Source organism: Aptenodytes patagonicus, chromosome 7 (assembly GCF_965638725.1).
Source record: "Aptenodytes patagonicus chromosome 7, bAptPat1.pri.cur, whole genome shotgun sequence".
NCBI lineage: Eukaryota > Metazoa > Chordata > Aves > Sphenisciformes > Spheniscidae > Aptenodytes > Aptenodytes patagonicus.
Genome location: NC_134955.1, coordinates 67,811,961 through 67,836,923, shown reverse-complemented (window position 1 = coordinate 67,836,923; position 24,963 = coordinate 67,811,961). Strand labels below are relative to the sequence as shown.

The window sequence follows — 24,963 nt, the reverse complement described above, 5'->3', positions numbered from 1 at the left end:
GCCTTATTCCAGAGTGAGAAACTTGCTCAGCTAACAAGAGCCCAGAATGGACTCTCAGATTTATTGAGTCTACTCTCCGACTCTTATGAGCAGCCACATCCTGCAGTACCTTTAGCAAGCTTACTAGGATTTAAAATTAGAGACGCTTTTTGCTCTCTCTGAACATGTCCTAATTGCACGGTGGGGACTTGTTTCTCAGAATTTTTGCTTCCATTTTGAACGCCACTGCAAAATACATAACCTGCAGAGATCAGAGTAAACGTATTTTCCTCAACCCTGGTTTCCTGTAGATGCTCTTTGGGGCAGTGATTTTTTTACATGTATAACTCTTCAGACAAAAGATCACAGGTGGCACCTGCAACGCAGCCTGACCTTGCTTGTGAAAATTGCTTTAGAAATCTGTCAAGAAGAAATCCATGACTAAGTTTCGGATGGCTTTAATAAAAGACTGTGCAAATACATGTTTGGTAATGGAACAAAATTAATCTATACCACCAAATAATTTCAAACATTTTTTTAATTATCTGAATGTAATTTGGGAAATAGAATTTTGGCTTGATACTTTATTATAAAGTACAGTGATTAATATGCCAATCATATCTGAAAGACTTTCTGATTTATGCCGTATTTTGATTGGGAGTCATGATAGATATTTTCAACAGTCTCCAGGGAGGTAAAATGCAGACGTAAGTGCAGATTATTCAGGATTGGTCTACAAGGTGATATATGTGCAAGTTCAATCTGTATAATTAAATACTGACTATTATATTATTTTTTTATTTCAGCAGACATAATATATCACCCCAAAAGGAATATAGTTTTCTTTTGGATTTGTGCACTATTAAATATAAAATACTTTTGCACATAGTTTAGAAATGCAGGAGAACTGCAAAAGTTTGTCAGAAGTTACTAAATATATGTAAGATTTATTGTACGTACTTGGTTTATTTAATCCAGATGTTTGTATTTTGCATACTTTCAGAAAAGATTATATTAAATAGGCAACATCAAAGAAAATTTATGGAGTAATACGGTCAGAAGAAAATGCATAATGAAACACTGGACAAAGACATCTTTACATTTGCTGTCAGAATGAATTACGGTTATGAATACCTATATCCTAACAGAATGAACTGCTTATCAGCTTGCAAGGCATCCAGTGCCATTCTGAGTTTAACTTTATTGCCTTATTTCTATGCCTAGAATGGTTGAGAGATCTATCTTTGTCACCCAAATATACATACTCTGTTTTGCCTGCTTTGTAAGTTACAGCTTTTCTTTGAAGAATTATTACTATTTAAAGATCCAGAAAGATCCCGCTCCCCAATAGCTCTTTGTTGTAATACCCGTCGTGGACCTATCTGACTTTCCAGTTTTAAAGTATATTAAGGTAGGAGGGAAGTATTAATGCTGGGTTGGGGAAGGAGACAGGAAAATGTTACTGTCTTTTTTTTTCCTTCTTTCTTCTTTCTGGGTTTAGTGATTTTTTTTCTTTTATTCATAGAAAATATATAGTGGTTTTTTTTATTTTACGGGTTAAAAGTAAATTTAATTTATATAACGGAAGAGAAGACTTTTTTCTCCTTTCACTGTGTTGGAGATTAATCTTAATAAATGTAGGTTTACAGTGAGCTCTTTTACGCAGCATCACATACTTCTCACTGGTAATTTAGGGCTCAGCTCTTCATCTCTTTCTGGCATGCCAAATTTTCTTCCTAGAGAATCATATTACTATTAGAGACATTTGTTTTTAATATTATGAGTGAAGGATGCAGGTTCTCATCCATCAGGAGACATTTCTGAAGTGTTACATTACGATATGATGGGTTGGTGACTGCTTTTGGGGACTTAATGCTGTGTATGTGCTCAGGGGGGAAAAGCAGGGTGGCATCTTTGGAAACAGTCCAACATTGTAACACACACTGAGTAACTTCCATAACTTTTAGAAATAGCACATTAAGGTTAAATTCAAAGTGTCTGTGAGGATCTTACGAATTGATTACCCAGAAATACCTTTGAACTTTCAGCAGCTGAAGTTAGTGAAAGTGTAGGCATACATGTAACATATGTGTAAACTATTAATGTCTAGTGTTCAGTGCTGGCAACTTTATTAGAGTTTTGACTGACTGCGTGCTCGTTAACTTTTGGGAATGTATCTTTTCAGACAGGAGACTTCAAAGTAAAAGTTTAATTTCTAAAAAAAAAACCCAAACAAACAAACAAAAACCAAACCAAAAAAACTAACCCAACAAGTGACTGTAGAAAGTTTCCTAAACTTTTTTGTTTAAAGGAGGAGCATTTCTGGAGCATGTATTAAAGAAACCTGACTTATGTCACAAGTAAGTTCCTCAAGGATTAGCATTACCATTGGCTCCCTGCCCTGTGCAGCAGAGGCAGGAAATACGAGCCAAATCACGTTTTACTTAGCAGTTCTTATAGCCTTATACTTATACAGATTTATGATTTGCTAAGTTTAGAATTGTACCAATTAACTGCAACATACTAAGAAGGGAGAATGTGGTCTGTGTGCTGTGACAAGTCTACAAATGTTTCTCAAAGAAAAAAATCTGTCGGTTACCTTGATGACATTGCCTTCCAGAAATGCACCATAACTTAATTTACTACTTATTTATTAGGATCAGGAAGAGGAGGGGGATGAAATTCCAGAATTCTTTGAGCCTCTTCTGGAGCTTAATGGACAGTTCAAAGTTGCCTCGCCAAAATACAATGGTCCTTTGTTTCCTCCAGTGGCTTCTGCTCCTCAGCAGTCTTCTGATGTTTTGGATGAACTGATTCAAAGGAGAGAAACTATAGAAAACAGGTTGATAAATTGGTGAGTTGCAATATAACAAAGTGGCGAGAGAATATATGTGGAAGAAGGAATGACTCCATAAGAATACCTTCCCTTCCCTTCCCTTCCCTTCCCTTCCCTTCCCTTCCCTTCCCTTCCCTTCCCTTCCCTTCCCTTCCCTTCCCTTCCCTTCCCTTCCCTTCCCTTCCCTTCCCTTCCCTTCCCTTCCCTTCCCTTCCCTTCCCTTCCCTTCCCTTCCCTTCCCTTCCCTTCCCTTCCCTTCCCTTCCCTTCCCTTCCCTTCCCTTCCCTTCCCTTCCCTTCCCTTCCCTTCCCTTCCCTTCCCTTCCCTTCCCTTCCCTTCCCTTCCCTTCCCTTTGAGCTGCCTTGCATTTTATGTCAAGAATGCTCTTTTGTATACTTTTAGGTGTCTTGGTATTTACTGATAGTTAAATGGGTTTTATTCTGCTAGGGTGGAACAAGAAATAATGGCAAAAATTATCAGTGGGATGTACCCAGTTCAGAAAGAAACAGTGCCCAGTGTTAGCACCTCAGGGAGTGAAGACAGTGAGACTGTAACGCCTGACATTGGTAAGTAGGAGTTGTTGTTCTCAGCAGATAGATTATATCAATTTTTGGCTCATTTTAACAAACTGTGTAGGTACTGCTGCCTGAGCCTAAGAGTGGATAATGCTGAACCAGTGAAAGTATAAAATGCAAAAGTGGATGCTTTAATTTATGTTGAGACAGAGCAAGCATTGTAAGGCCATGGAAATAAATTATCTATTAAAAGAAAAAGAACACATAAAAGATATCACTGTACAAAGCAACTTCTGTTATTGGCCATCTAAATCAGATCTGGCATTTTGCTAAGCCTGTAATGTTTGTTTGCCTTTCTTCTGTTAATAGGTATGTCAAAAATTATCTCCCTTATAAATGTGTGAGAATGGGAGACAAATGCATTTCTCCTGTGATGTCACTGCCCTTCGCTGCTGCCTTCTTTTATGATTCTGAATTGCTTCTCTACTGTCGTTTCTTTACCTGTAAAATAAAAAAATCACTTTTTGCAAAGAAATGTTTAAAAGTTCATGGAAAATAAAATGAGTGGCAGCAGTACACTACGTGCATTTTGAGAGGTAAGACCTGGATGTGTGCTTTGTGTTTCTTCTTTTTTCAGTTGAAGTTGCAGGTGGTGGAGGGTTTCAACTCTTTATCAATGCTGGCGTGCCTGTGGACTCAGAAATGATAAGTCATTTCGTAAATGAAGCTCTCAGCGAGACAATTGCAACCATGCTGGGTAACAAGCAGGCTCAGAAAGCAGTTCCTACTATAAATGTTCTTCCAAGTACAACAATTATGATGGTAAGAGTCCATTTCATTTAAGCTTTCCTACTGGAGTTCTAAGGGATAATTTCTTCGTGGCATGATGGTTCAACTATGTGCAAGACAAAGATGACAGAAAAAGACTGATGAACTGAATGTGCATGATTTGCATTTTTTGATTATTCCTTATTATACCCCAGCAAGCAACAAGATTAAACCTATTTCACTTAAAAAAAAAAAAAATTGAAAAGAAAAAAAAAATTCCTTTGTGCTGCATGCAACATGCTGTATTTATTTATTTACTTTAAGGCTGAGACAAAACTGATTTCTAAGGGAAAGACCTGGTACTTAATTTCATGTTGTCAAAAGATAGCTCGTGTTAATTTCAACAAAAATAGCTATGCTGCTTTCTTGTGAAGAAATGATATTATTTTTTGTCTTATGGGCTTGTAGCCATTCTTTAATATCTGTAAAAATGAGTATTAATTCTTTCTAAGTTTTGAATTCACTGGTTTTCAGTAAATGCTTAAATGATTAGTAGAACTTCCTGTAATACGGGATAATTTTCTCTGTTCCCTTTGATAATCAAATGACAGCTGGCTCTTATTTTGATAACAACATGGCTGTGCTACAATCTGGTGTTGTATAATGTCTTTGGGATGAATGTGGAAACGGTTGCGCTTAGAAATCTAACTATGCAAAGCTTTCTTGAAAGTGAGGCAAACTATTCTATTTTGCTACAGTGCACATAGACTGAACTACCAGCTAGTGCCTGCTGTAAGTGACCAACAGATTATTCTATAGTCAAAAGTAATCATTTCACTGCTGTGGGCTTAAATACCGCCATCCTGCATCTAAAGAGCTCTTCCCCGCTCCATTACAGATTAAGGAGGGTATGATGTTAAAGAGGACTGTTCTTTGTAGCTTGTTCTTCTGATACTTGGAAACCTCTTCTGATAACCATTCTACATTTACTAATGGCCCTCTTAAGCCTTCTTGTTTCTGTACCAACTGAAACTGAAATGTCCTTAGGCTGAAATGGTTGTTTTCTCCTTACTATATATATTCATTTGCGCACTTCTAGAGATTAGTTTTGTCCTTTTCGGACTTTTTTTTGATTAGGCTAAATAAAGCAATCATACCTACGCATACCATTTTTCGACTCTTACTGATGGGCAGCGCTTTTATGTTTTCCAGTTCAGATTGGTCTTGGCCACAGGTAACACTAATATGCTAATACACATTTTTAATAATAATGTAGTATGTAAATGGGGCTTCCTCAGTGTCTTGTGCAATAGTAGTGACACTCTCCAGCCTTTATTGGAATCTCAGGTAGCCAACTGGGTTTTTTAAAAGTCTTTGCACATTTGTGGCTATTAGTTATCCTTTGGATAACTTGGTACATTTTTTTCTTCTCCTTTTTCCTTTTCTGCTCAGCATACAGCAGAAGTTCTTGAATATGTAGTTTATGCGTTCTTGATCTACCCCTTCTTACTGTGAAGTTTCCTATCTAGAACTTCAGCTGCCCAGTTACTGAGTTCTTTGCTGTTCATGATGTCACGCAGTTGTATGTGCCAAATGTGTTAGCGTGTGCCACTTCCTCTAAGAGTTATTAATAAAAATTATCAGTCTGAGGATTTATTCTTCAGAAACTAGCCTAGAAGCCTTCCTTTAGCCCCATCATCTTGTTTTCCTTATAAATGTCAGAGAATAGGGCTGGAAAATACCTGGAAAGGTCCATCATATTCCTCCATAGCAGGCTGAATGACAACCATCATACTTGCTTGTCAGATTTATCTCCATCGCTGTCATTTTTTGAGGAACATCACAACTGTGTGCTTATTTCAGTGCTTTACTGTCTTGGCTATCACTTTGTTTGTAATCTTCTCTTTAGCTGACTCTCTTACCATAAAATTATCATACTGACTCAGTTTTACCCATGTCATGAAACATTTTCTTGCTTAACATTGTATCAAATGCTTTATTAAAATTCACATAATGACATAATTCATATTTACACTGGACATTAGGAAGCATTTCTTTACCAAGAGGGTGGTCAAACACTGGAACAGGCTTCCTAGAGAGGTGGTCGATGCCCCAAGCCTGTCAGTGTTTAAGAGGCATTTGGCCAATGCCCTTAATACCATGCTTTAACTTTCAGTCAGCCCTGAATGGGTCAGGCAGTTGGACTAGGTGATCGTTGTAGGTCTCTTCCAAGTGAAATTATTCTATTCTATACATAATGATTTCCAAATGTAATAATTCTAATGCGTAATTTACTGTTTTTAAATATATTTTGTCCAGGCATACCATTTAGCCTGGTGCAACTCTATGTTTAGAGGGAGGAGTTAGATCCATGAAGCACGTATCTAAGCAACAACTGTTCCTGTTCTGTGATAAACTGCCTTTCTCTCTCTTCCTTAACTAACTCCGGGGATACTTGGGAGATAGGAATTTTGCATTGAGATAATAACTGTGGTTACGTTTTTTTTCCCCTCAGGAGCCTCTTGTGCCTACTCCATTGCCAACACCCCAGGCCACACCACCACAAACACCACCTTCAGAAAAAGAATTGCCTCCGGTCAAAACTCCAGAGTCTTCCCTATCTCTTACAGAAATGAGTGGGGATGTTCGCGAACATGAAAAAATTAAAGAAACAGGTAGTGAAAATAATAATTGAAGTTTAGAAGTAGCAAATATGCTTTAATCTACTGCCTTTAATTTTCTTCTTCAAAGTCACGTTATCTCTCAGGATAAATATTCTCGAGGCTATAATTCAAGTGGGAACTCATGTAGTACAAAAATTATGGGCTAATTCATATAAAAAGCAAACATCTTCTATTTGATAACAGTTCTGTTTTCAAACTTAATGCACATTTTTATGGTCTGTGTGATTTCTACCCCGCCCAGCCCCTCCACACTTTTTCACATCAGAAAAACAGCTGTCTTTTGCTCCTTCCTGTGTTTCTAATGTTAATTAAACCAAATTTACACTCTCCAAGTAAAGCAGCTTAGTTTTTAAAATGCAGAGCAGTCTCCCTTATTAAGGGAAATAAGCAACTGAGGTTTTATTCTAGCTCCTTCAGATGCCAACGCTGTGCTTAAAAGAAACTCGTCTTAATCTAGTCTTGTCTCCATAACTATCAAAAGGTGTCACAAGCATTACAAGGGCTTAGTGGAACTAACTAACTCTCTGTCTGAGATTTACTTCCTGCTTTCCTTTCTGATCTGAAATTTGGCTTCACACACGCAGGAGTTGAGATTCCAGCTGCCACTAGTCGTGTTGGCACACCTGTGGTTACCCCTGTCAATACGCCTCCTAAAACAACCACACCAAGCCCTCCTGCCTCAGAATGGGTCTCCGAAGCTGCAAAAATGGAAAGTCCAAAGCCTCCAAACCCATGGGATGATGCAGAACTTCCTCTGGAAGAAGAGAAACCCAGTCCTTTAACTGAAGAACCAGTCCGTCCCAAGGCTGTGTGAGTTGAACAGGCTGCACGTTTTTCTCATTTCTTAAAAAAAATGAATATATTATTTCTACATATATCCTCAAAAAGTCAGTAGAGAAATTATTAATGTGTATATAAGGAGGCATTGAGATAAGCCAGGATTCTTTTTTTGAATTGCTTGACTTATATTTTGGAGAAAAATGGGAAATCAGGACCTTTGTCAGAATTTATTGGTCCTTATTCATTGTCCTCTTGAACATTGTACTTAGTAAACTGGTATTGTTACCCCTGCCAGTAATGAATGTAGCGACAATGAAATATTGTATTATTAGCGTTTTATTTTTTCTATTACCTCAGTGGGAATACACGAGGTAATTTTTAGTTATAACCAGAAATTCATTAATAATGTTATTTAACCGTGTTGATTCTTGGACTGTCCTGTAAAATGCTGTGCTCTTTCATTTGAAAAAATACTTGCAAATTAATTTCTTTTCAGTATTCATTTAAGACTTTAGTCTATGTTGTTCAATGCATTTTGTTGTATTCACAACGCATATTCTTACATTTTAGTGAGATGTCAGTGGCTAATGATGAGGAGCCAGAGGCCTTGATTTTACCATCTCAGCAGTCGTCAGCAAGGCCCTTCGAATCGCTTCCTTGCAATCCACAGGTTCCATCCCCTGTGCCTACAGTTAGTTCTGGGCAGTCCACGCAGGAGAGCAGCCTTACCCTCACAGAAACAGAAACAGAAACTGCAGACAGACCCATCTCAGAAGGGGAGGTACTCTTCAGCTATGGACAGATGCTGGCTGCAAGAGGTAACTAACTAGACAAATTAGTGGAAATCAGAATTTGGATTAATTTGTTTTTCTTTATAAAATTCTATTCCAGTCTACTGAAGTTACATTTCATATATTTTCTGATAAAATTGCAAGCATTAACCTGGTCTCTAACTTTCTGTGTATGGTTTTGGATTTAAGAGACCTTATTGCTCTTTTTCTTGTTTCTGAGCAAAATGCTTCTGCTTACTAATGAAAAAAGATTAAATCTGCTCTTTTGTCATAATATCATTGGGACTGTCTTGCACAAGTACCATGTCGTATGAAGTTTTTGTTGAAAGCAAAGGATAAGAGCGATTTTCTTGGAAGCTGAAAATATGTCTTTATAATACACATCCAGTAGTAGGAATTTCCAACTTTACTAAAGCACTGTGTTGCAATTATTAAAGAATGTGGCCTTGGCTTTCTTTCATATAACTTGCATGTTTTTTAGTATTTGTAACTTAAAATATTTTTCAGCATTAGCAGAAGGAGGACTGTCACTTCCAAACCTCGCTGAGAGCTTAACAAGTACTTTACGAGATGCCAACGAAATGGTAAGGAAATACTTCACAAGGATATGGAGTTAGTGTGGTATTCTACCTTGAGCATCTTGAAAAATTGGATGTGCTTTAAGCATTTTAACTTATAAACTTTTTAAATTTATGCTTTTAAACTGTACACTTACAAAGAATGTTAGAATTTCAGAGCTCCAAAGAAAAAGAGCACATTATACAAACTAATTTATATTAAAAAAAAATTGAATGATTTATATACTTCTGTAGGTCAGAGATAGCTAATATGCATTTTCATCTCTTTATTGTTTTTAGTTTTAAGACATCTTAAACAGATTAGAACATTGTTATGCTCTGAGCTGTTTCAGCTTTGAGCCATCTTTTAATTGCTTGTGTACTTAAATTATTAAAGTAGGTTAGCTGAGGCTGGAGCTAGTTAAAGCTGCTTAGAACTTCAGTATAGTTTTTTATCTGACATCTACTTTAGTCCATTGTCCTGGAAGTCTCCCAAGTCAAGGTATTCTCCATTCCCTTTCTCTTTTAACACTTTTCCTCAAATGCCTGGACTTTCCCTCTCTGACTTTGTGTAATGCCTCTTGGTAGGACATAGCTGTCATATAAACGATAGTATCAGGTAGAGTAATACTGTGCTTAAACCAAACTGTTTTCTTTATGAAAGAATAAAAAAATTGATAGTGAAATTGTAATAGTATTGGTTGGAAGGGACCTCCAGAGGGATTTCTGAAATCTTCCTGGGCTGCCTCTGCAATGCTGTATGGCTCTTCTGGAAGATGTCCAGATAGTTGAAATCTGCCATGAGGATGAAGACCTGCAATCATCAGGCCCCTGTTAATGTATTGTAGAAAGCCTCCTCTTGCTTTCTGTTGGTCAGGTGCTCTGAAGCAGACCCTGCCCACAACATCCCCAGTGTTCCTTTCCCCTCTCATCCTGACTCAGACCATCAATAGGCACATGGAGGTCTGTGAATTCAAGGAATGATTTGACCTGGGATTGAAAAGTGGCTGAGCTACTGGGCTGACAGGGTTGTGGTCGGTGGCACAAAGTCCAACTGGAGACCAGTCACTAGTGGTGTATGCCAGGGGTCAATACTAGCGCCAGTGCTGTTTAACATATTCAGTAATGACCTAGATGATGGGACAGACTGCATCATCAGCAAGTTTGCAGATGATACAGAACTGATTCATACACCAGAGGGTTGTGCCACCATTCAGAGGGACCTCACTGGGCTGGAGAAATGGGCTGACAGGAATCTTATTAAGTTCAACAAGGGTAAATGCTATGTCCTGCACCCAAGGAGGAACAACTCCATGCACTAGTACATGCTGGGGGCTGACCAGCTGGAAAGCAGCATTGCAGAAAAGAACCTGGGGATCCTGGTGGACAAGTTGAACATGGACCAGCAATATGCCCTTGTGGCAAAGAAGGCCACCGTCATCCTTTGCTGCATTGGGAAGAGCACTGCCAGCAGGTCAAGGGAGGTGGTCCTTCCCCTTTAATCAGTACTGGTGAGATAGCATTTGGAGTATTGTGTCCAGTTATGGGCTATCCAGTACAAGAACGAAGGTTTTAGTGGAGTGAGTCCAGCAAAGGACTACAAAAATGATTAAGGGATTGATGCATCTGTCATACTGAGAGAGCTTGGATCATTTAGCCTGGAGAAGAGAAAGCTGTGGGGGGATCTTACCAATGTGTATAAATACCTGGTGGAAAGAAGTATGGAAGACAGAGCCAGACTATTCTGAGTGGTACCCAGTGAAAGACAGGAGGCAGTGGACACAAATTGAAGTTTAGGAAATTCCTTTTAAACAGGAAATGTTTTTACTGTGGGGGTGGCCAAACACTGGAAGAGGTGCTGCCTTGAGCAGTTGGGTTGGGCTAGACAATCTCCAGAGGTCCCTTCCAACCTCAATAATGCAAAGTTTAAATGTCCTAGAGTAGGAGTCCACTTTTCTTCTCCCTGCCTGTCCTTCGTAAACATTTCTACCCATACATGGCCATACTTCACCAGTGCGTATTTTCCCATCTAATATCCATGATTTCATTCATGTCATAGTCGTGAGACTGTGCCCTGAACTTGCAGATCTTTCTGTCTGTTGTCCAGACTTTGCCATGTGAGTGTATAGGCACCTGAGGAGAATGCCCTCCCTCTTGATCAAGATTGTGAAAGTTCCTTTTGTGGGCTTCCCTTTAGATGCCTCCTCTGTCTGCCACACTTCCTCTCTTAGACTCTGGGCTTAAGACTCTGTTATCAGGTCAACCTAAATTGAAGTTCTCTTCATCAGGTTACAAAGCTTGCTTGCTAAGATGTTCTTCCCTCTCTTTGTCAGCTGGATCGTAACTCCTTCCAATAGTCCTCCATCCTCAAACTAGGCTCTCTGGTTGAGGAAGCGAAGTCCGTGCTGGTGAGAGCAGCTTTGCAGTCAGATCGTTGCTAGCAACCAGTATGTGTGATGATTTAACTGTTTCCCTGAACTTTGGAGGCCTAAAGGACCTTGTTCTTCTCTAAGTATTGCAGTCTTACGTATCAAATAAACACTGCGTGTCTGTGGGTAAAAGGAGAAAAGCAGTATGTCGTCAGTTTGCTTATTTTTAAATGCCTGGATTTTCATGACACAAGTTCTCAGTGTGGAAACTGTAACAACTTACTATAAAAGAAAAAAGCTTAATTGTGAACTAAAGTAAGAATGATTCAAGTTCCTACAAAAAAAACAGTTTTGGATCATGTATTATGTGGATTTTGTTTCTCTGTTTTAGGATTATGATCCTCCCAGTGAAGGGCAAGTGGTGAGAAGACCAGATAAAGGCTATCACAGGGATCCTGTCCTGACTCTCTTAGCCAAATTAAATCAAGCACCTCTTGCTGCACAAGAAGGAATGTACCATTTGGAGGTAACTTACAGTCCTTTTCCTTCCAATACAGTAGTTTTAAAGTGATACTTTCTTACTCAAAAGTAGATGAAGTATTTCAAGCTTATCCTTCCTGTTGGCTATAGAACAGGTTCATACACTTCATTCCGTGCTGGAAGTGATCCCACTTCTGTTGGCTATGTTCTGGTGTAAAACTTTTTAAAAACACTGAAGGTTAAGCGTTGTTATAAACAAGTTAGCTGTACGTAGTATCAGACGTACCTAGTTTTCAAGGTGTGTATGTGACTGTTCCAGTGTATCAGATTTGTCCTGTCATTTTGAACACCAGGGAGGTTTTCTGTCACTTCAGCAATATAGGTGGTATGTTTAGCAATACAAGTTCATTGCACTTAACAGCCATAGGAGTGTTTTAGGGAGGTATGAAGAATAACTCAGCAAATGTTTACATGCACTTTTGCACTTGCTGTTGATACTGATCTTGGAACAAAAGCTCAAAATATTCATATTCAGTTGGCAGAAAAAACAGACTAACAGAAAAATACAACTATCTGCATCACAAAGGACAAAAGTAATTTTTTGTCACACATCTAAGTATTTTCTATGCGGAAAATAGTAGTTTGGACTGGGCGTCTATTCTAACTGACATAGCTGGAGGAGCGTTTAAAGGACGTGAGCTGTGAATACTGCAATAGGGTTCATGGACACCTTTATGGCAGATCTTGCTTTTTGTGATTTTATTGATGCATATGCAGTTTCTTCCTTCTGGCTTGGTCAGTTTAGTCTAAATAATTACTAATTTTACTCACCTCCTTAACTGTTCCTTTGTCTGTCTTTATTTTACTTAATGAGCTCTGGTAGATGGACTTAGTGAAAAGCTTTCTACAGTGTCAGCGCTGAGTCTGACTGTAGTGACATTTTCTCATCAGCACTGCCAGTTACAAATGCATCTCTCATTTGCTTTTTCCCTTTCCCATAGTCACGGACCGCTCAGTCTGTCCATAAAAGACACTAATAAACTCCCCCTCCACCAGATTCTGGCAAGGTGTGTGCAAGCATACCTTCTCATTTATAAGAGAAAGAATATTCTCCTAGATGTTATTAGTATTGCCTTGGAATGATACATGTGCACATGTGTGTATGTGTATTCGACCTGTTTTCCTGCATATAGAAGCAAGCTGTTTTTTCTCTGCAACTGTGAAAGTCAGAATCCAGAGAACCATCCCTATTTTAAGTGCCATCCAAATCTACTTAAAAATTGAGCTTTTTATCTGACATGCTATACAACAGAGAGTCAATAGCTTTTTAGATGCTTCCAGTGTTGCAGGGTCAGGCAGTCAACAGTGGCCATATGTGTAACATTAAAGACTTCATGCTAAAAATATAACTTAGGATCTGATCATGTTGGGATACCACTAACAAAATAAGTGATATTCTTTGGCTGTAAGTGATTCTTTTCTGTCCAGCACTGATAAATGTAGATCTTGCTTTCAAACCCAGTTAGATGATATCTCTTCAGTTTCAATTTTCTTTATTCAATGCTAATAGTATAGACTTAAGTTTATGTATGCTGTAAGGGTTAATGTAATTAGATAACAATGCCTGGTTTTGGAAGAAATACATTGGGGTTTTTTATACCTGCTGTTCTGATGTTGCTGTTCTATGTAGGATTCTGATGATAGTGTTGGGGAGCTCAGTGAAGGTCAAAGACCGAGGCTGACCAGAGCAGCAGAGAGAATCCTAATGGGACATTCAGTTTCTATGGACCATCCAACTGCTCGGACTTCTGAGAACAGACCACGCCAGGGTTTCCGTTCTCCATCGCCAGGGCAGCTTGCCCAAATTGGAGGTACAATTAGAGTGTTAACTTCTTCTCTGTGATGTTTATGTGGATTCTGAGTTTCTTCTATAACAATATCTAAAATAATTTCAGAGATTACATTTGAAATCCAGTATTAAATATTTACGGGCAATTGCTGCAATGAAATGATTAGTATTCCTATTCTGAGAACTGGATTTAATTCAAGCTGTGTCTTCACTCTTCTTTGTCTGTAATATTCTACAGTTTGAACAAAAATCGTGCCAAGTACCAATTGTGCCACTTGCCTATAGAAAAGCTGATTGTAAAGTATGTATTTTATTCTTTTAGTCAAATTCAGTTCTCAAAAACACTTAGTTTGACCATTCTTGAAGTCGGTTTCCATAGGACAGGTATTAACAACAGCGGTTCAAGCTACTTCTCTCTGTCCCCTTACACAACACTCCTCCTCATTGTTTTTATCACTCCATCAAGGTGATACTGCAGTGTCTCATAATGGGTAATATATTTTAGCTTCATATATTCCTGTAACAATATGGAAATTCTTTTTTTCCCAAATGGGTAGCTGAGGCACACACATAGTGGCTTGTACAAAGTAGTGTAGGAATATGCTGCTGTGGTAAAGCAGGGTATTTAACTTATTTCTTTTCAGTTGAAACTAGTGCTGTAACCACTGGCCCATCCTTCCTCTCCCTTATCTTTTTATCCCAGTTTCTCTATTGTTATCTGAAAATGTACTTCTATACTTGCTTAATTAAACTGCTGCAAGCTCGTAGAAACTCTTAGTTTTGTTGAGTGTGGTTTTAAATATGATTAAGCTAAACTGAAATAATTATTAAGCTGTTACAACACCAATGTGGTTGCACTGAATCATCAGAAGTTGTGTAAACTAAAGTGATCAAACAGCTGTTTTTCTGTCCTTTTAATTTTCACATTTATGAATTTGACAAGAGAAGCATATCTCACATTATCAGCCCTTGACCAGTAGGAAGTGGATTGAAATTGGATGTGTTCAACGTGTGGCAAAAATTATCTCAGAGAAATAGGAGTATTTGTTTAGTTTTGAACTGATTCACATTTGAACTGGTTATACAGAGAGTAGGCTTTTTAAGGTAGCTGTTACCTAACGTTTTGGCCCAGCTACACCACTGTCAGCCTTGAAAATACATTCTGGTACATTACATATTATCAAACTTTTACTTGAGAGTAGTTTGTTGAATGTTGTTTGGAGATTTGTTGCGTTAGGCTTCCTGGCAAAGGATTAGGTAATGCTACTATCCCTTTCTCAAAGTCACTTGTTTAACACTGTGTTGTTAGAGTACAGTCAGCATTAAGAACACTGTGATGTGGAAGAAATTAGTGATCTAGATCAATCTGCTCTAAGTCCCTGATAGTGCTCAGGACCATATAGAGAGTTAGAAGATGCAAATTAATGGGAGGACCTGTCTACTAAGGGATATTTCTTTCTTACCCAGACTGTCCATAGCTGTATCGGGCATAACATGTTTGTATCTCTTCTCTCTCTATTTTTTAAATCTATTTAATTTCATTTAGGATGCCCTTTGTCTGTCCTGTAAATGTCTAACACTTTTCAAAAGCAGCTCCTGTGTGTGATGGTAATCTAGAAGCAGTGTGTTTCTCTAGTAACTTTTTATGTTCATCTCTCTAAATCTTGTAGTATTGTTTCTGTTGTAGTATTTTTTTAAAGGAGGCAAGGGACCTGAACACACTACCATAGGGGAATGCCCTGTGCTTTTACATAATCTGTACTAATCCCAGACTGAGTTTTGCTGCATTCTGATGATTTTTAAATTAGCTTCCCTCCCTCCCCACCTCTGAACACACAGCACAGTATTCACTGACATTGCTAAGGAAACAACATTGTATAACAGCTAGGATCTACTTTCAAGACAAGAGTGTTTTGATATCAGGGAGGAACACAAAATCTTGTTTCCAAGTCCTTTTGATAGCCAAGTCAACACTGAAGAGGAAACAATCTGTTCTTGGGGGGAGGTGGAAGGGGGGAAGGAATGATCTGTGATTGTTTCCACTTTTCTTCTAAATCTGTTGTATCCCTCCACTGGTATGTGAGATTGCATGTCCTTCAGTCTGTTGCAAGTCAGGACGAAGTGCTATTTCCTGATAGCCACAACAATTACGATGCAGGTCCATCATTTTATTACAGAATTATTTTTAGGGATAAAATTAAATAATTGTTACACTAATGGGTGTAAAAGTTCTTATATTTCAAGGTGTATATCTCTGTACTTATAACTTTGCAGCAGATACTCAATTTCTCTGTCAGAATGAGTCACTCAGACATATCTGTAAGAATTCTGGGGATCATGTGTCTATGGGTATCTTCAGTTTTGTGACAAGTTTTTATCTGCATTATGGAAACATGATCTCTGTTTGTAGGACGGAGAAGGTATTGCTTATGTAGGTATGTAACAGCATCTTGATGATCAGTCTTTCATTTATAAATCCTTGTTTTCAGTGCTTAAAGTCACAGATATAAAAACCAACATGCAAATGAAATGTGGCACATGTAGTCTTAAAGAGAACAATAATTACAGTTAATTAAGCAATAATTATAGTTAATTAGGCTTAAAATTCATTCTTTGGCTCTGTATGATAGCAGAAGGCTAAAGTTAGTTCATGAGCTGTCAGTACATCTTTCATAAAGATGCTTTACATGCTTGCAGGCTGCAAAAGCATGATAAATGCTGGATTATATAGCAAATTATCCCTTTAAAAAAGACTATATACAGGTTTCTTTTCATTCACACAACAGTGGAATATTTTTGTGAAGAAACCTTTCCAATCTCTTTCCAATACGTGTGATAAAGCTCATTAAGCATATAATGGTATGATGAACTACACAGCTTTGAAGCTATCATCAATGCTTGCCGTGTTAGAAATCTACAGATGATAAAACTGATTTATTTTTTTCAATTTCCACAGACGTGTGTTTCTTATTTCTTTTTTCCCCACAAGAACAATTTAAGGGATATAGAATGAGCCATGTAAGGAGGAAATAATTCTCTTTAACATTGCATGTCCTATTGTTGAATCTTGAAAGGCTCCACATCCTGCCACATGAGTTGATGCGGAGATTATTGCTCCAGCTCATCAAGGAATTTTTTTCTCTTTATCTTTCTCTCTCAGCAGAAATTCTTGGAGATGCAGATACAAGTCATGGTCCAATGCTTCTGGCCGAACTGGAATCACAACCAGTTTCAAATCCTGTTCTGCAAGCAGCCCAACCAAGCTGCGGAGTGACATCTCTCTCAGAGGATCTGTCCCAGGTAAACTCAAAAGGATCTTTTCTATGACTAGTCAGAAAGTGCAAACTGAAACACAGGAAAATAAATTTTCCCGTTTTGCTGTGGTGACTGACATCACAGAACTGATGCATTTGAAGTGACCCATTCAGCTGAGAAACTGAAATCAAAAGTACAGGTGTGTAATAAAAATGATTGCGTTTACTGTGACGGAATCCTTACAATATGCTTTCTGTTAGGCTCAGACTTTCTCTTTTACCTTTTTTGCACTTCCTCACAACTCCACTGGTCTCGCAGGATCTACTACTATACATACTCAGTTCAGATGGGGCATTCCAATATTTTAGGGGCACAGTGCTTCAAATGCAGAAGATGTTCTATATTAAAAATAACCTATTTCCTGATGTTCTATATTAAAAATGACCTGAAGTACCTTATATTGACCTGTCTTTTGTTTTATGTTTTTGAGCCTTGATGTGTATCGTGCCATTGGTGTCTGAGCAGTTCTTAAATATGTCATCTGCAGTGATGTGTTGCATCTTCAAAGAGGATTTTAAATGTTACACCTCTTTCACTTTCAGATCACCAGAACATACTATTTCTTGGAATGATTGTTCACAGGCAAGACTGGATTCTGTTAAACTGCTGTGTCTGTTGGGGTGAAGCTCATAGCCTTGTTATCGTTTCACTAGCCAAAAGTAAAAGGGACAGAGAGGGTAAAACATGGTTCCTTCTTTTATCACCATTAGCTGTGATAACCCAGTGATACCTGCATCTCATGCTCTGGAGAATTAGCTTGATGGGGTTAGGATTGATTTTTGTTTGCCTGGGTACAGGGGTACAGGCAAACAAAATATGTTATCTTTAGAAACTTTTTCTTGCATCAGAACCCTTAGTGTGGGGTTTTTGCCTGCTGGCATGTAAAACTCACCCTCCCTCCAAACCAACCAAACCCCTGAACTTTGTGTGTGTGGTTTTGTTAATTTTGTTTTTTTCCCCCAAACAAAATTATCTCTTCCTGGATGTGGGTGCTCCTGACATAAGACTCTAAATCACTGTTTCTCACAGCTAAATTTTTTGCTTTTCTATGACATGATGGTGCCTATAAGCGATAACCACTGTAAATGTCTGTCCAAGACGTGGCAAAGCCACACTCCAGAAGATCCTCTACTAGATCTGTACATCCTTCTCTGAAAAAAACAAAACAAAAACAAAAAAAGAAAACAACAAACCCTGTACCAGACTTGATTTGAAAGCTTGTTTTGACAGCATCTATCTACTGTGTAACAATGATGAACCGTTCCCCTAGTTTCAGTTAGGGATGGCATCTGTATTCAGATCGACGGCTGGATCGGCTTAGTCACCTGCCTGTAGGAAACAGATTTTCTGGTAACATAATATCAGCTAAGAGAGCAAGAGATACTCAGGCTTCCAAAATGATTCATTCTATGCACTGTTGAAGGCGATAATCACTTTAAACTTCTTAAAAGATTTTCTCCCAAGTTAGTCACTGACTGACATCAGTTGTTTCACATCTTGTTTTTCATCTCTAGGCAGTGTTTGCCTTCATTGAAATGAAACTGTATCAGCTACGTACAAAGCAAGAAGACGAACCTATTTAGGAGCAAAACTAGGCTTTTCATGGTGTTTGCTGAGAGACCTGAGAAAATACACTTTATGTCAGACGGTGTCCAGCTGGGCCTTGGGTTTGGTAGAGCTTTGTTCTGATTTAACTGGGAATGATCCTCCGGGATGTTAGGGTTTGTTATGGCAGAGCTTGGGTGGTTTCTATAATCTGTCTGAACAGGATCCTCGTTTCAGGAAGGTTGTGGACAGTGATGTGGAGCTGCCATATATGTACCACTTGTTTGCTCCCTGGCACAGGTGTGTAGATCAGGTTTTGACCAACAGAAGGAGCATTGTTTTTTCACGTAGGGCAGGGCAAATGCCTTTTAGTCATGAAGAGTGAAGTCTGTGTGGTCACTCCAAAACAAATAGCTTAAGTCGTACAGGAATTTTCTTATCTATCCAAATTCCTTGGCTGCTCCTCCATTTCTGGCATTGGATTTTTTGAGATTTATATATGCTTTTAGCCACTGTTAGACAGAATGCCAGACGAAATGCATCTCTGGTTTGACCCCTTCTGTCCATTCTTGTGCAACGATACAGGAATTGACTGTTATTTGCGGCCACTTTGCCCCTGTGCTCTTAGCCCTAAGAAGCAAGAGAATGACTAGAAGGAAGCTGGGCTCTTCCTATTCTAGGTAAATCATTTTGATCATGGGCGGGACATTAACACTGAGGTCATATTTGTGTGGCTAAACATTTCAAAGATGGTAAATCTAAATCATTTGAAGTCCCAAATGCATTGTTAAAATCTTAGAAAATCAGTTAGTTGCAAAATATTTTCATAATGTTCTTATATAAGTATGAATGTTTTTATACAATCAACATTTTTTAAGTGGGATTGTGACTTTGGTATTCTCATTAGCCTTCATTTTTAGTATTTCAAAAGACGTTTTTTTTAATCTTCAGGAATGCATAATTGTAGGTTATGAATCTATGTGTTATCTCTCAACTTCTGTTTGCACCTCAGTTCAGTTTAAACTGGTTTTTGGTTTGTCTTATTAAAAATGCAAAACAAAAAACAATTCATATGGACTTATGAGTATACTGTTATGCTGCTTACGTTTAATCATAGAATTGTTTAGGTTGGAAAAGGCTTTTAAGATCATCAAGTCCAACCATTAATGTTCTATAACAGTGGTGGCCTTTGATCACATTTTCATGAGACCTTCCTGCTTTCAGAAAATCATCTCAACTCTTTCTTATCTTGTCAGCTTTAAATGATGAAGAGAGTCAGTCAACATCGTGGTGTGTAGAGGTGCCCAAGTTAGTGCCAATCCTAACTGGTCTATCCATGCACATAGTGCCTTGTGGAGAAGCTAGCTTGATCTCAGGTGCATGTATATTCACTTTTGTCAGCTTATGCTCGTCGCTGTGCTGGTGAGGTTGTGTTGGTGCTTGTTAGAGATGACATGCTATCTACTAGTGTAGCCCTCTCTACGCTTTGTTTACTGGGGAGTGTAAACAAGTCCATGCAGCCATTGAGGAAAAGACAATGACTGAACGGCTTGTCTTTTTGTTCCTCCTGATTTTTGCAACACTGGCTTAAATGATCATTAAGTACATGAGAAGCAATATCATTACTGTTGACATTCCTGTTATCATTGGAGACAGTTGTTAGCTGAAAGAAATGGGAAGCCCTGATGGCGTAGTTGGCACCGTGCTTATCGTTTGCCAGGCATAAAAATTTTCTTCTTTTCATCTATTTTTTTGGCTGTTTGTTTCACTTGTGGCCTCCACAATAGTGGAGGGTTTCTCTTACAGAACTGAAGCATACTTTCCTTTACTTCCTTTTTAGCTTTTGGGGAGCAAAATACCACTGGTACTTTGTCATCAGGTCTTCAAGAGAATACCCGTGCCATTGCTTCTCAGGGCACATAATTTTCCCAGAAGTCATACAGCAATTCTGTCCGTAGACTACAAATGCTGTGTGATATGCAAACATTTATGATCTTTCTTGTGTTCCTCCTTCTTTAAGAATCTTCATTAAAAAACTTATATTCATCTGTGGAATTAACAGAATAACTGATGAAATCAAATTTGTCTGTCTTAGAGAATGCTTAATTCTTCTAGGACTCTGTGACTCTCTGTTTTGGACTTCTCATGTTTCCTGTCTACACGTAGTGGAATGTCCTTGGGCTACAATTCCTGTTCCAGTTAACACATAAGATAACAAGCGTACTTGACAAATATGATGTCTTCCTTTTTAACACGCAGAGCATTTGTTGCTTCTAAGAAACTGTTTTCCTATAGGCATTGTTGCAGATCTAGGTCCTGAAGAGCATTTCAGGAAGAGTGGAAAATGGTTTTAAAAACATGGTCAAGGAAGTAAATTTTATACTTGGCATGGGTTTTCCAACCTGCGTGCTGAAATTTTTATTTTTCTTTTCCCTTTCAACTTTCTCTTTTTTCTCAGGAGGATAATACCTAGGGAGAAGTCCTGGGTATTGAAGAAAGGCAGAGAAATCTTATGTTCTTTCCACCGCATGCTTTGGGTAGAAATTGAGGCTCTCCTGTGTCTTCAGGTCTAAATGGCTCTTTGCCATACCTACTGCTCCCAGGGCGTTCATCTAGAGGAAATAGCATTGCAATAGGCTCACTCAGATCTGAATTCTTTTGAAGCCGAAAGGAAGGAGAACAAGTGCATATCCTTTAATGAATCTTTAAAAACCTCTTTGGATGCTTCTTGACACTCCGCATAATTTTACTGTGCTTTTACATCAAAAGTCAGATTTATAATACAATTTTAATATATGATATATAGGAGGAAAGCCAAGGAGCTGCACAGGTTGAGACTGTGAGACCCCGAGTTATTCATGTGAGAAGGAAGTCTGAAGAGATGCAACAAGAAGGTAAATCAATGTCAATAAGCAAACATAGTTCTTTTGGTTAAGCATATCACTTTTAAATGTTGTTGTATACTGATGTGTAATAAAGTTCTGATTTTTTAAATTGGTTTTCATTACTATCAAATTCCCAAAATTCCCAAACATTTATATATCGTGTGTATATATCTGTGTACATAGTTATGGTATTGATGGGGTGCACTGAAAGGATTGGAAATTTATCTGTATGTAAGTCATCAGAATCTTTGCAAATAAGTATTTATCTAAATTTTTATTTGCCAAGAGCATTACAATGTGCATATTATGTAGTCAACTGAATCTTAATTGCTTTATAGAATGCTGTTCAGCAAACAAAATATTCATAACGTTGTGATAGATGGCAGTGGTTCATACGCATGAGAAAATGCAGGGGTACTAGGGGAGAACTGAAAGATAATACAAAGTTAAGATCATGTAGATGTGAAAAAAAAATAGAGATTTTCAATGTTAAAATGGCCTGGTTTGAGATGGGCTTCAAGCTAGTGTGTAGCAGATAGTGATTTTCTTTTGTGAAGGACACTATGTATTATCTGTGCATAACCATGCTATTTTTTGAGGTTACTTACCAGTGTTTGTTAAAAGCATTAAGGATGTTGCATGAGAGAGAGAGAATATTTTTTGTTTCTTGTAGTTCAAGTCAGTGTTGGAATAATATAGACTGTGCGTATTATTGCCATATTTAATTGTTTTAGCAGATAATACGTTTGTGGAGGTGGTAGAGTGAGATATGTAGCAGTTTTAATCTTGCATGCTAAGAACAGGAGTCTAAAAACCTGCATGTCTACACTATATGCCATTATAATTGCTCCACCCTAGTATAGACAAATTCTTCCTTCAAGCTCTTTTTAAAATAATTATTTGAACTTCTTCCATTTAACTTTTTTAAAACATCTAATCGAATTATAATTGTGATGGAATTATTTTGCTTCCAATATTTATAAGTGGTAAGAAAAGCCCTAGGCCAATGTTATTGGTCACCGGACTTGGAACCTAATTTCAAAACCATGGTTTACATATGAAGAAAGTTATGAATAATGTAAAAATTAGCTTCTATGGACAATTCGTGGAAAAGCTTACAGAACTGAAGTGGCACACTGTAGTGCATGTATATGTTTTGTTGTAGGGACATTTATCAACATGTGTTTTTAAAGTGGATAAATAAAGACCTAATTTATTAAAAAATGGGGGTTAACTTTTATTTGACATTGGTGGAAAATATTGCAATTACTTTTTCTGATAGGAAGAACTGTATTTTTCCTCTGGTGTTCAGAAAATCCAAATTGCCTAAGGAAAGTGGATTTCCAGGAAGTTGAGTATGACGCCTAAATCGCCAAAAAGGAAATTATATGGCAGGTCTGCCTTGCAGGATTGACCCGTTCCCAACTTTAAAAGCAGTTTTCCTTAATAGCGATTATAGGAATCTTCCTTTTCTTCTTCTTCCTAACACTTGCTATTAAGCATCAGAGAGGAGGAGGACAGGGGGGATAGTCTTCCTAACACTGTACTTCATGATTTTACACCTCAACTTTGTCTCAAAGTGTTAACAAGACACCACTTCCAGCCTGTATCATTGAGTAGGGTGTTAGAGAGGGCTGGAAATGGAGGAAAATATTTTTTATCAAATGTCTTGTTTTCTGGAATATTTGTCTTTAAAAAAAAAATAATTTACCTGTACTGTAATACAAGGTATTTGGGCACAGTCTATGTCTGTGCGTCAAATGAAAATGTTTGACCACGAGATGGCAGTAGTCAATTTTTTTTGAGAGGAACCAAAAAAAAGATTTCTATACTGGGATAATTTAAATCTCATTCAAAGTATACATATTTAATGAGCCAATAAAAATCTAGAGGATTTGCAAATGGAAACAACTGTCTGTCAGTTTTAACCAGAAGGTCTTGTCTTTATAAGCTTCGCCACAGCAACTTAATCAGTCAAAAAGTTGAGGGTAAAAATTAATAAGAATCGTTTGAAAGAAAAATGAAAACTTGCAACATGATAAGTATACATGGGTTTAAGTAAATACAACATTTTAAAATTAAGCACATCTGTTACTGTAAGTTGAAAGCACCCTGTTTATAAAAACTTCATGTCAAACGGTTGCCTTTACTGAGATAGCAAGGGACAATGAGTATTTGCCTGAAAATGGAGAAACATTTCAGAGGCAGGACCATTTAGGTATTTTTTTCAGAGTTTAAAGGGTAAGTGGTTGTGTCACTATTACAGCTTAGAAAATCCGGAGCCCTGAAATGAAGTGTGAATTCAGGATGTTGGGAGAAAAGGGAAATTAGAGTTGGATGTAAAAAAAGCCTTTTTTATTTAATTGATAAATACATGACAAGATTTGATTCATCTTTTGTCTATGGTCATAAATATATATACGATAGAGCTTTCTTTTGTTGTTTAAAAAATTTTTGTGGTCTACAGCGAACATGTGTTTTTACTGAAAGTAAGTTGATTGATGTCTTCTAATGAAAGTTGAAGTTCAGTAGGACTGTTACAATATCATGCCTGAAAGGGTAACGTCTCCTGAAAGTTACAACTGAAAATAAAGCCTGAATGTATTATTGATTGAAATGTGTGCCTTCTCTAGACATAGTGGAGACAGTGGTTTGAAAACATATATTTGTAGTATATAATATACATGCACATATATTTTTGGCTTTATAATACCCTTTAATCTTTGTACCATTCTTTCATATATCTTCATAAATTTAATAGGATAATAATTGTTGTGGTTGGTGAATGCACATATTTCCAGAATACAAGCGTTTTCAGGCTTACATTAACATGATTCAGAATTTTTAAATTAAAATGAAAGAACAGGTGGCAATGCTTGACTGCAGAGCGTTTTTAAACTTTAATATGAGCAGCTCAGAACCAAGAGATAGATGTATCTTCACTTAATTATTCTTCTACAGCACAGACTCTCAAAATGTGACCTAGAGAGCATAACTTAATGATAGTAATTCCTTTTTATCTCCGGCTAGTGAATTATATTCAGGCAGTCCTAAGTACATGGGAAAGTAATATCGGGACACTAAGCAATTGGCTTTGTTGCCACAGAGAGATTGCACAATTGCTTGTGGGAGGAGATGATCTGTGCAATAAATGAATAAGAGGGCAAGAAGCCCTTAAAACAATCTCTATAAAAAAATAAAGCTTCCAGAGTCCCTGTTCGGTGTTGAAAATGGGCTAGTTCTGTGCTAACATTGACATTATGCTGTATTGAAAACTGTAATGTTGAAAATACGGATATAACTAAATACTTCTTTTGCCTCTCTTCTTCAGCCAGACGTTGCTTTGAGTTAGATTTTGGGTTATTTTTTTCTTAAAACTTATTGTGGCATGAGGCAAATCTCTAACAGATGCTTCAAGGAAGGAAGAAGATTAGGATAAGGCTAAAGGTCTTTATTTTTTTCTTGGAACTGGAACTGTTTTGGTTAAACGCTTAAAAACTATTCTACTGAAAGTTTACTTTCTCCTTAATATCCTGCTGTTTCTTTTTTTGGACTGAATTTCACTAGAGGCTTTTGTTAAAGACCATCCATACCACCCTGAAAATAGCAG

The 24,963-nt window shown here is 37.6% G+C and overlaps 1 protein-coding gene across 2 annotated transcripts in view; it reads left to right on the top strand.

Moving 5' to 3' along the window:
• The window catches only part of KIAA0586 (KIAA0586 ortholog), a 75,851-nt gene that overhangs the window by 29,324 nt on the left and 21,564 nt on the right, over nucleotides 1-24,963 (top strand). Inside the window, exons 20-30 of one of the 2 annotated variants that reach the window (XM_076345673.1) lie at nucleotides 2,637-2,833; nucleotides 3,263-3,381; nucleotides 3,968-4,152; nucleotides 6,614-6,773; nucleotides 7,367-7,592; nucleotides 8,133-8,380; nucleotides 8,861-8,937; nucleotides 11,671-11,805; nucleotides 13,450-13,630; nucleotides 16,772-16,908; nucleotides 21,275-21,362. In XM_076345673.1, coding sequence (XP_076201788.1) covers nucleotides 2,637-2,833; nucleotides 3,263-3,381; nucleotides 3,968-4,152; nucleotides 6,614-6,773; nucleotides 7,367-7,592; nucleotides 8,133-8,380; nucleotides 8,861-8,937; nucleotides 11,671-11,805; nucleotides 13,450-13,630; nucleotides 16,772-16,908; nucleotides 21,275-21,362 — 1,753 coding nt within the window. Of the gene's footprint in view, nucleotides 1-2,636; nucleotides 2,834-3,262; nucleotides 3,382-3,967; nucleotides 4,153-6,613; nucleotides 6,774-7,366; nucleotides 7,593-8,132; nucleotides 8,381-8,860; nucleotides 8,938-11,670; nucleotides 11,806-13,449; nucleotides 13,631-16,768; nucleotides 16,909-21,274; nucleotides 21,363-24,963 lie in introns of both variants that reach the window. The other variant, XM_076345672.1, reaches the window with a different exon arrangement.